The sequence below is a fragment of the Mytilus galloprovincialis genome, chromosome 3 (genome assembly GCF_965363235.1).
Source record: "Mytilus galloprovincialis chromosome 3, xbMytGall1.hap1.1, whole genome shotgun sequence".
NCBI lineage: Eukaryota > Metazoa > Mollusca > Bivalvia > Mytilida > Mytilidae > Mytilus > Mytilus galloprovincialis.
In genome coordinates this window covers 55,729,213-55,742,002 of record NC_134840.1, presented here as the reverse complement: position 1 = coordinate 55,742,002, position 12,790 = coordinate 55,729,213, and the positions used below count along the sequence as shown (strand labels likewise).

At 30.9% G+C, this 12,790-nt stretch overlaps 1 protein-coding gene across 2 annotated transcripts in view; it reads left to right on the top strand.

Annotated features, from left to right (window-relative positions):
• Window positions 1-12,790, top strand: part of LOC143068372 (E3 ubiquitin-protein ligase UBR2-like) — a 56,169-nt gene that overhangs the window by 26,964 nt on the left and 16,415 nt on the right. For both annotated transcript variants that reach the window (XM_076242375.1, XM_076242374.1), the window contains exons 23-27: window positions 6,139-6,233; window positions 7,007-7,131; window positions 7,468-7,520; window positions 8,670-8,778; window positions 11,590-11,638. In XM_076242375.1, coding sequence (XP_076098490.1) covers window positions 6,139-6,233; window positions 7,007-7,131; window positions 7,468-7,520; window positions 8,670-8,778; window positions 11,590-11,638 — 431 coding nt within the window. The remainder of the gene's footprint in view (window positions 1-6,138; window positions 6,234-7,006; window positions 7,132-7,467; window positions 7,521-8,669; window positions 8,779-11,589; window positions 11,639-12,790) is intronic.

Genomic DNA, 12,790 nt, shown 5'->3' with positions numbered 1-12,790 from the left:
CATTTTCATTTTAGATTAATTGTTTTGTAATCAAGAACATGTAGCTATATATATAGGCAGTTAGTTTTCTCAGTCGAATTGTTTAATATTTCTCATGTCTGGTGGGCCTTTTATAGCTGACTTTACATTATAGGATTTTCTCATTGATGAAGGCCATATGGTTGCCTATATGCTTACATCCACTGTATTTGAACTTTGGTGGATAGTGGCAATCATACCTCATCTCCCTATTTTCATATTCACTACAAAGGCAAAGGCCAAATGACAACAAAATGCCTTTGAGCTACAAATCAGAAATGAAAGCAATTTTTTGGTCTTGCATACCATTTACTAAGTTGTATTGGTTAACAGATCCAATAATGGTCACCTCAATATTTTCTTGTACAATGATTAGGGACAGGTATACCCATATTTATGGAACGTTCATTTCTCTGACCATCATAGTAAATGAAACTTGATTACGTGAACAAAATGTTGATCCTTTCTGTAATATTAAACCTGTTGTTTCATTAGTTGAAACTCTGAAGAACAAAACAAATGTCTCAATCTTGTTAATATAATATATATATTGGTCAAGTTAAATGTGTAATAAATTTTGGCCAGTTAGCAAGATAAGAGGTTAAACTACCCGTTTGTCATTGTTGACTACCCTTCAAACAGGGGTGGCTGACCAATACATCTAGTATTATTGATATTATCAAAAAACCTTGCAATGGCTCAAAAAAGTATATTTCATTTTACTTGGGATAGTTAAATTTGTAATGCCTACATATTATTTACCATTCATCCAACCTAAAATTTCTTCAGTTTTCTTGTTTGCTGGTAAAAAGGATTGATAAATAGATATTTTGTGCTGGGGTAAGCAGGGTAAGGCCATTACTAGACATAAGTTCACACACATGCCTTCAAACTGGAACAATAAAGAGAAAAGTCAAGTTTGCTGTATTTAATTTGTTCTTGTTTGTTAAAATTTTATTGTTGAAAGTTCATAATTTAGTTATCAAATTCTCTTAGTTAATTTTAATACTGATTATATAAATGGGAAAATATTGCTTAATTTTTTATCAAAATCTAAAGTTTTGTGACTTGATATGGGAAAAATAAAACTGCACTGAATTATCAAGAAAGGATGAAACATATGACAGATATGTGTACATATGTAATGAGAGTAGAAATTCATTGTGTAAGTGATTATTCTTCACATGATTACAATGTACATGCATATATATGATAACTAAAGTATCTATCATAATTAAAATAGTAATTTAATATATTTTATATACTCAGTGATTAAAAGTTTTTCAAATTACATAATCAGAAAATCTAGAACAAAGCTGTTGCATATTGGTAATCATGGTAATAGAGGAAGTTGAAAAAACACCAAACCTTTGAAAAAAAGACCAACTACAAAAATACTTGTATATTTATATATAATGGTTGACCCTGGTAAATAATTAATCCATTTTGTTTATCTACTTATAAAAGATAATCATGACCAACTATATTCTGCTTTTTTTTCAAGTTGTCTTTTCATCAATACAAATGGCGGTTGGAAACGAAAAGTCAAACGGTTAATTTAGGAGAGATAAAAAGCTTCGGTTTTGCTATAAACGATGTTTAAATGACAAAAAACGAGTGATAAGATAAATAAGAAGACTCGGTAAAAATGATTTGCTGAATTATATCCGTTTAAACACATTTTTAACGTAATAAAGTACATCCGAATGTCGACATTTTGGCAACATTGAGCTAAAAAGGTAACAAAAATCGATCTTTCAAGCATTGTAAAGACATTATTTTTGTTTTAATTTTAATTCACTAGGAAATTTTTTTACAGAGCAACTTTTTTAACTTCTGTATCCGTTGTTTAGGCGATCTGAGACTGCGTTCTCGAGTTACAGCACGTTTTTCAATTTGCAACTTTTCTTGTAGCACCGGTCACGAAATTAATTCAGGCTGGGGAATCTGAGCGTTCAAATTTGCCTCGGCCACAGAAACCCGCGGAAAAAATAAAATCAGTAGTGAAAGTGTTAAGGTCCAAAGGGTCCAAAATTAAACCTAGTGTGATTTTAACAAAAAATTAATTCTTGGGGCTCTTTGATATATGCTGAATCTAAACATGTACTTAGATTTTTTATCATGGGCCCAGTTTTCAAGTTGGTCCAAATCAGGGTCCAAAATTAAACTTTGTTTGATTTCAACAAAAATTGAATATATGGGGTTCATCAATATGCTGAATCTAACCATGTATTTAGATTTTTAATATTTGGGCCCGGTTATCAAATTGGTCCACATTGAGGTCTAAAGGGTCTAAAATTGAACATAATTTGATTTTCATCAAAAATTGAATTCTTGGAGTTCTATGATATGCTGAATCTAACCATGTAGAACGAAATTCATAACAGTGTGGTCGACAGTAAAACGTTTATTAGTAATTGTACTGAAAAGTTTACCTTTAACTTGTTTGTCGTGGGCGATGATTTTATGCTCACTCAGTCTATCGGAGGCCTTCAAGTGGGGATTTAAATAATCATTTGTTACACATTTTGATACATAAAATGAAACTTTCTTTTCACATATCATTTAAGGAATTTATTTTAAATAATTGTTATACCATCACTTACAACAGTTTCACTTTTAAGAATATTAATGTCCAGAGCTGATATCAATAAATAATAATAGAAAAAAAAAAGTTTATTCATGGTAAAAAAAAAACAAAAAAACTTTTAAGTTAATAGGGACCCGCGTTATTTCAGAAAATATCTTATTGATTAAGAGAACAAAAACTTCTACGTTGTGATCATTTAAGAGTGGCCTTCTATTTATTCAATGCTAACCATGTGGGCTTTGTTTTTTTTATATACCATAAATCGATTCGTTCATTCAGATATTTGTCAGTTTGCCTTGGCTCTTCAAGTCCAACACACAACTTCTCACGAAATTGGTATTTTTCTTACAAAAATTACATCCGTGTGATGTATTCTTTTCATGGAGAATGAATGTTGCACCTTATTTTATTTGTTATCGTTTTTTTTGTGTGTATCATTGACGTATAAGACAACCTGAATCTTCTTTATTCAAATTTAAAACATACAAGATGGCAATTATGACACAAAATAACTAAATTAAACTTACAGCAGAAGAAAGATAATGAACATCGCTATTATAGTCTTCTAAATATCGAAGACGCGTGGTCTTTTTAAAAATGATGTAAATTTATAAAGGAAACAACAAACAAAATAGTTCGAATATTTATATTGAAAAAAGTAACGGTGTGTAAATCATAACAATTATTTTATTTCAATGAAAATCAAACTGTTGAATTTTTTCCGCTGCGAGCAAATTTTTAATTTTGGTCGCATTTTGAAAATCAATAAATCTTGTATTCTTGTTGGAAGCTGCACTGTGTAGTTTATACCCTTTTTTTTCAATGCCACACAAATCCAACACAGACAAAAAAAAAATGGTAGGTTCAAGAAATAATTGATGCAAACTATACTTTATTGTAGTTTTAACATGGGTAGGCATTATATTCGTGATTATTTTTGCCGAAGACGTCCATTTCTATTTAAATTGGGTCGATTTTTTTATATAGATAAGATGAATGCGTTTCTGTTGCCAAGTGTTTTTCACAAGTATAGTAGCAATATAGCAGAACGGTTTAAGTTTCCGAAAACACCAAATGATACATTTTGCCAATACAATAACGTAAATGCATGCAAATTTCACAAGGTTTAATCCAAATAGCTTTCTTACTATCCAATAACTTTCAAGTACGAAAAAGACAGGGCAGAAGTATATTTTGTCTTTATGTTTCGTATTTGCACAACTTTTGAAAGTGGATTATGCATTCGTTCTAAAATAAAATTAGACCAGATAAAAGTTAAAAGATTACATAACTCGACAATCGCAATTGTTAAATCCGAAAAAGATAATCAGTCAATACATGCATTCAGTAAGTCATTCTTTTTTCTGAAAGAACATGGCTTTGCGATATCTTATTATGAAAATTGATTGTCGAAACATAACAAAAACACAAGTAAAGGACGTTTAATTAATCAATATAAATCAAAACACAAATTCCTGATTAGTATTTCGAATTATTTTATATAGGCGTTGAGAACCTTTGGTGACCCCACGGTTTAAATGTTTATATTAAGGACGTCGTGAGCAATGGGCGTTATAGACGAACGTTCACCTAATCTGTCCCAGTCAATGGGATATTAAAGTGCGCCAATCAATGTCCATAGCCACACTGTTATGAATTCGTTACTATTTAGATTTTGGACATTGGACCATAATAGGTAAATGTCCAATTTAAAATTTTTATGTTTTTAAGTTTAAGTTCTTAGACCACATTCATTCTGTGTCAGACACCTATGTTGTGTCAACTATTAAATCACAATCCAAATTCAGAGCTGTATCAAGCTTAAATGTTGTGTCCATACTTGCCCAACTGTTCAGGGTTCAAACTCTGCGGTCGTATAAAGCTGCGCGGATCATCTGGTTGTAGTTTTGAAACAATAACTTGTGTTGAAGTGTATGAATCTCTTTAAAATTATACCACAAGTATCCATACCATGAAAGGAGGGTTAGTAATGACTTTGGGTGGTTATGGCTCAAAATGTTTTGGAATTAGGGGCTAAAAAATGGGAATTAGGGGCAAAAAAGGGGGGAAATATAGGTTTTCTGGGCAATAACTTTAGATTTAGTGAATGGATCTCTAAAATTTTTTACCAGAAGGTTCAATACCTCTAAAGGAGTCTTGGGATTGATTTTTGGGGTTATGGTCTTAGGAATTAGGGGCCAAAAATGGGGCCCAAATTAAGCATTTTTGTAGTTTCAAACAATAACTTGTGTTTAAGTGTATGAATCTCTCTGAAATTATACCAAAGTTTCCATACAATGAAGGGATGGATAGTAAGGACTTTGGTTTTTTTTTGCTCAAAATGGTTTGGAATTAGGGGCAAAAAAAGGGGAAAACTAGGTTTTTCTGGTCAATGGATAATTAAGACAATTTAAAAGCAGTGTAAGGGAGGTAATTCAAAAACAGTTAACATACAATGTTGGGTATGTTTTCGGATTAACCTCCCTTACAATACTTGTAAATAATGTATAAAGAAACGTCAGGTTTTGGACTTATTGCAAAAAAAAAGGCAGGTGGAAGTAGTTTTTAATTTTTCCCCCCCAAATTTCTCAAATTCCAAATTTTTAAAAATATTGCATAATAGATTTGTAAGATCTTGATATTTGTAACGTGTCAGAAACTCATATTATGTCAAGAATTTGATCACAATCCAAATTCAGAGCTGTATCAAGTTTGAATGTTGTGTCCATACTTGCCCCAACTGTTCAGGGTTCGACCTCTGCGGTCGTATAAAGCTGTGCCCTGCGGAGTTAACATTATGTTTGAGAAATATCAGTACTTTAGTTAATTAGATGAATCTGTCAATGGGGGATTTGACAGACTGGCAAATGCAGTTTTATTGGTAATGCATAAATTTTTGTTTACAACAGTGATTTTTCAACTGCAATACTGATTCATATTCTAATGCATTACAAAAAACATGACGTTCTACAAATGAAAAACTTTCATAAAGGTTATTCATGAATGCTTATTTCAGTTAAAACCTGACTTGTAGAATTAAGCTTAATATTGAATAATTTTTCTAGTTTAGTTAAACATGTTCTGATTTAAAAAAAATTAACAAAAAAATAACTTTTCTAATACAGTTGATTCATTTATTTTCGTGGATTGAGAAAAACTTGCATTTTCGTGGATATTTGGCGAAGTCTGCATTCATTCCATTAGAAAATTTGGATTTTTGTTGAACATGTAAATTCATGGTTCCCTTGACCCTTGTACCCAAGAAATTCACGAAATTTAGTATCCAAGGAATATTAATGTATCCAGAGTATTGTGGAAAACTGTAGTTTCAGTACAGTTGAGGTAGTTTCTTAAAAAAAAAATTGAGAAAATTAACTGTTATTAAAAATTAATAATACAGATTCAGTTAAAAATGCCATGTGTGTGATACAGCATGCCATGTTTTACTTATAATAAAGATTGGTTTATACAATGTACAAAGAAACATTAAAAGTAAAACTTTAGAGTTAATCAGAAATGTATACTTTCAGAAAAGATTATGACACACCGTCAGGGCAGGAGGACATGGTTAGACAGACTGTTACTTTAGCTGAAGAATTCCTTACTTTACTCATAACAATAATAAGTAAGTTAGAAGTACACTGTTAAAGGACTTTTTATGCTCCTGTCAAAGCAGAGGTGGCATTTAGTGTAACCCTTGTCCGTCTGTTTGTCCTGTCTAACACCAAAATTGGTGTCTGTTCTTTATGTTTAGTTTGCTTCAACCAAATGCTATATAACTTATGGACAATGCTTATTACAACAAAACACAGATTAAGTTCAAAATTGGGTTGTGTCACTTTTACTGTTCATAAGTTATATCCCTTGATATACATAGAAATTGCTATATTTTTCGTTTCCATTCTCTAACTTCAGTTTGTCTCAGCCAAACTTTATAAAACTTATATACAAGGCATATTACCACAGAACACAGATCATATTCTACAAACATAAAAAATGCTGAATTTTTCATTTCCTTTCTACTTACCCAATTGTTATGAAAGTTGTACATGATGCTTATAATCACAAAATGGTCTTAACTACATAAATCCTTCATCTGTATGAGGAAGTTGACTCATGAATATTTACAAGTGTGGGCATCTGTAGCCCATAGACACATTCTTAATTAATTTTTTTACAAGGATAGCAATGATCATGTCCTATTAGAAAATAATTAGTTCCATGTGTTGTAAATGAGATGTTTAAAAAAAACACCAGACAGCGTGTTTAATGTTGTTGCAGGAATACATAAAATGATAATAATTGATTTTTCTAACCAATGAAATGCATAAAACAATGGGTACCTACTTGAAATATTTGATACTTAAAAAAGATAAACAATTCTTTTCTTCTGTTTAGGTGAACGTTATGTGCTTGGCATAGGAACAATGGATGAACAGGATATAACCAAAAGGGAGATAATTCACCAACTTTGTATAGCACCTATGTCATACAGTGAACTTACCAAAGGATTGCCTGTAAATGTGAGTTGTTATCATTTGAAGACTAATATTCTGTAAAGAAAATATATTCTGATGTATTTTTATCTTTTACAAGTAACGACACCTGATTAATGCTATCTACAATTGATGTTTGAAGAATAGAGTCGTTACAGATTCTGTAATATTAATTTACTCTGCATAATAATAGACCCAAAAAGTTAACAGTTGGCAGTTTAAATATAAAATATTTAACCCTTATTAAACACATTGGTAAGAAATTTTGCACACAATTCTGGTTATGTTTTAGAAAGAAAAAATGTACTTGAAAGTCCCTTGTTTGTACACAAATGTATAAAGTTTTTTTTTTTTTTTTATCAGAGTAACCATGAAACAGGAATTGAAGAGGTCATCAATGATGTTGCTGTTTTCAAGTAAGTTTGAATGAAACATAAATAAATTGCATACAGATTGATAAGATAAATACATAAAACCATTCCAAAATTTGTATTGAATCATGAGAGATAAAATAAAAATGGAAATTATCCAATTACATACAAATAGACAAATAAAACATATAAAGTATCCAATTACATAAAGACAGATCAAATAAAACAGCTGAAATAAAACATTAAAATGATTAATATACATACTGACATATATTATTAGTTACATGGTGTGTTAGTGACCTAATACGATATATATGGGGTCAGTAAATTCCATATGGGGTGAGAGCAAAGCTCGAATATTATGTTTTATCAGACATTGATACTGTCCATTAATTCTTCTGGACAAAAGTGTAAAATTAAAATTTAATGTTTGAAGTCAAAAAGAACACAACAAGGATTTAAAGTTAGGACTTATTGGTATTGTGCAGTGAAGTTGTCATTTTAATTCCAAACTAGTAACTACACTTTGTTGTCTGAAATATTTCAACTTTAACTTGAGTATGAAACGATCTTTACTGTTTTTGTGAAATACTTTAAGTATTGATATAGCATCACACAAATAGAATGGTATAACTGTACCTTTGACCCTTGATAGCAAATGATGCTTGATAGCAACTAAGAAAAACAAATTTTCAATATCATCAGTAAAAGCAATATTTAACAAATAATATCACATGAACATCTTACACATTATTGCACCTCATGTAAATTAGTATATTGTGATTGGTTTAAAGCCGCCATGTGGTTACCCCTTATGGATCATATGGGTTCAATAGGTTTCATATTGGGTTCATGATGTCACATCTACTATCAAGTTTGACGTAATCTATGAATGTTATTGTATTTCATTGTTTATCTATAACAAAACTTGGCAGGAACAGTCCTTTGTGCAATAAAATTGTCCCATGTGCAATAAAATTGCTATACAGTTCACTACTGACCCCTTACAGATCCATAGATGGTGAGTTAAAACCATAGAGGATTCAGCCTTCTGCTACACCCCTATGGATTTCACTAACCCTCTATGAATCCTAAGGGGGTTGTAGAAGAATCATATTCAATAACTTATGATAGAAAAATTAAACAGAAAAACTATAACTATTTTGATACATGCACTTTTAATTCACATTATAGGAAACCCAGTACTACAATGGGAGGAAAAGGAATATTTGAGTTAAAGCCAGAGTTTTACAAAGAATATGACCGATTTTTCCTCCATTATAGTAGAACTGAACAGTCTAAGGTATGACATCAAATTTGTACAAGTTCAAATATTTTGATTGATTGTGTGTGATGTTTTTTTTATTTGGAGCATATCAAATAGAATGGTTCAAATGTAAAACTCCTAAATTCTCTAGAATGTTGATATCCATATATAATTCTGATTCAGATTATTGACAAAAATGATAAAACCACAACTTCTCTTTATAAGTTTGTTACATGTATTGAAAAGTGCAATTTTGCAACAATTAAAAACAATTATTTTTTTTTACATTTCATTAAAAATCTCTAACCTCATGATGTATATGTGCTGAATTTTTAATCAATGTTGAAAGATTATAGAACAATTAGTTTTTGTTCGAGCCTGCAACTTTTGTTGCAGAAAGCTCGACATAGGGATAGTGATCCGGCGGCGGCGGCGTTAGCTAACTTCTTAAAAGCTTTATATTTTAGAAGGTGGAAGACCTGGATGCTTCATACTTTGTATATAGATGCCTCATGTTACGAAGTTTTCGTCAGTCACATGTCCAATGTCCTTGACCTCATTTTCATGGTTCAGTGACCACTTGAAAAAAAAGTTCAAATTTTTTGTAATGTTGGATTCTCTCTTATTATAAGTAATAGGATAACTATATTTGATATGTGCGTACCTTGCAAGGTTCTCATGTCTGTCAGACAGTTTTCACTTGACCTCAACCTCATTTCATGGATCAGTGAACAAGGTTAAGTTTTGGTGGTCAAGTCCATATCTCAGATACTATAAGCAATAGGGCTAGTATATTCAGTGTATGGAACGATTGTAAGGTGTACATGTCTAGCAGGCAGATGTCATGTGACCTTGACCTCATTTTCATGGTTCAGTGTTCAAAGTTAAATTTTTGTGTTTTGGTCTGTTTTTCTCATACTATATGCAATAGGTTTACTATATTTGTTGTTTGGAACTATTGTAAGGTGTACATGTCTAGCGGGCAGATGTCATGTGACCTTGACCTCATTTTCATGGTTCAGTGGTCAAAGTTAAGTTTTGAGTTTTGGTCTTTTTATCTAATACTATATGCCATAGGTCAACTATATTTGGTGTATGGAAATATTTTATGATCTTTATGTCAGTCGTACAGGTTTTATTTGATCGTGACCTCATTTTCACGGTTCATTGCACAGTGTTAAGTTTTTATGTTTTGGTCTATTTTTCTTAAACTATAAGTAATAAGTCAACTATATATGTTGTATAGAAGCATTGTTAGCTGTACATGTCTGCCTGGCATGGTTCATCTGACCTTGACCTCATTTTCAAGGTTCATTGGTCTATGTTTAGTTATCTTGGTTAATGTTAAGTTTATGTGACAGTTGTTATAAAGCTTAGCTTTATACTAAAAACTATCAACATAATATCAATGATTAGTATAGAAGGCGAGACATTTCAGCGTGTGCACTCTTGTTGTAAGAAGGCTTGATACCATAATTAATCACAGAATTATATTAAAGTTTTCTGTAAAGATATTAATTTTAAAAGCATCAAATTGATACATAGTGCTACAAATGATGAAAAGTATATTCACATTTAAATTACTGTGAAAGTACTTTTATTCGTGGAGAAACAATTTTTGTGGTTTTCGTGGATGACTTTATCCACAAATTTAAGTGTCCAACGAAATAAAAAACAACCATTATCAAAATCAAGATATGTAGATGTGACTACTGATATGATCTAGAGAATATATTGAATATCGCCAAATCTGAGAATACTATAATAGTAGTTACAGGGCAAATGCACTATGAACTACAACTGCATGCAGGATAAAAAGCCAGGATTATACCCATTTAATCTTTAATAATCTTAACTGTACAACTTTTGATCTTTTAATACTCATTAAAAATATTTTTGATCGATGAAAGTCAGATTTCCGGTATTGATATGCTAGTATGGTAAAGTGTTCATTTTATATTCTCATAGTTATCATACACATGGGAAATTATAATTTCATGCTAGGCTTGATTTTGATAAGAATTATTTTACAATTCAAGATATGTTTATAGCATTTGTTTTTGTTACTGTTTTCTTTAGGTGACATGTTTCAGGCCTAATTAACACCTTTATGGTCTTTAATCTGTTGATCACTTTCTTTTATGTTAATTAGTGTGGTCACTATTGTCAATTTCCTTTAATCCAGAAAATTTGTAGTCTGTTTCTAATGGCTTCAATTTTTCAAATATAAATATACCCCCGCTTTAAAAAAGGATGGGTATACTGTTTTACCTTTTTCTGTCCTTCCATCCATCCTTCTGTCAGTACTTCCGTCCCATGAATATTTTTCGTCTCATTTTCTCAGGAATTACAATACAATGATTTTTTAAATTTGGTTTCAGGGCATATATAAGTCTGCTTTACCCTGTGATGCCTTTTCAAATTCATCACTCAACAAATTCCTTTTTACCGAACACTTGTATGATTTTACACATGATAGCCAAGTTGAAAATTTTCGTCCCATTTTTCTCAGAAACTACAATACAAGGATTTCTGAAATTTGGTTTCAGGGTTTATACAAGTCAGCTATACCTTGTGATGCCTTTTCAGATTCATCACTCAATAACTTCCTGTTTACCAAACAATTGCATGTTTTTACACTATTAAAATTATCTTCTTGCGGCGGGGGTATCATAAGCGAGCAGTAGCCCACAGTTTCACTTGTTTTTTTAAGAAAACTACAATCAGCAAATTTTAAAAACCTACGAACATGTAAATGTTGCTCAAACCACAAAAATTGATACCCACGAAATAAAGTACTTTCACAGTATACTGATTTATATTCAGGGTTATTATTATTTTTTACAGTCTGAAGAAGCTCAAATGAAAAGGAAGAAAGATGCAAAAGAAGATCATGGTAAGCTTTTGTGCTGAAATATATTATTATAGTGAGATACCTGAGTAGACGAATCAGGAATTTCAATTCTTTTCAAAAAATTTTGAAACAAAAACAAAACTTTTTACTATTCTTAAAATAAGGGTTTTGTCGAGCCTTCGACTTTTGTTGAAAAAGTGAGACATAGCGATCCTACATTCCATCGTCGTCGTTGTCGGTGTGGTCCACAAATCTTCAATCTGTGGTTAATTTTAATCACTTTCTTAAACTATCTTGGATTTCTACCAAACTTGCACAGATGCTTGTTTATGATTAAAAGTTAGTATCTAGAAGAAAATTAAAAAAAAAAATTCCATTTTTTCCCCGTATTTTACTTATAAATGAACTCAGTTTTTCTGCAAGGAAATATTACATTCACTCTCTGGTTAAAGTTTTTAAAATTTTAATAACTTTCTTAAAGTATCCTGGATTTGTACCAAACTTGCACAGAAGCTTGTTTTTTATCATGAGATAGTATCCAGAAGTAAATTTAAAAATAAAAAAAAATCATTTTTTTCCGTATTTTACTTATAAATGGACTTTTTCTGCCAGGAAACATGACATTCACTCTGTGGTTAAAGTTTTTAAAATTTTGATAACTTTCTTAAAGTATCCTGGATTTGAACCAAACTTGCACAGAAGCTTGTTTATGATCAGAAACTAGTATCTAGAAGGAAACTTTGATAAAATTTTGTACCTGTTTTGTATTTTAGTTTTTCTTCCAGTTAACATTACATACAGTCTGCAGTTAAAGTTTTTAAAACATTTATTAGATTCATAAACTATCCTGGATTTTTACCAAATGTGGACAGAAGCTTCTTACAATCAAAAGACAGTATATTTGAGCCTTTGATTACTGTGAAAGTACTTTAATTCGTGGGTATCAATTTTCGTGGTTTGAGTAATATTAACATGTTCGTGGGGTTTTGAATTCGTGGATTTTAGTTTTCTAATATAAAAAAATAATTGAAAAATTAAAGCCTTTAGAAACGAAGGTTACAAATAGTCTTGATTGAAGGAAATTGCAAAGTAAACATTGACCGTGTAAATCGTAGTGATAACACTAATTAACCTATGATAAAGTGATCAACAGATTAAAGACCATCAAAGGTGTTGATTAGGCCATAAACATGT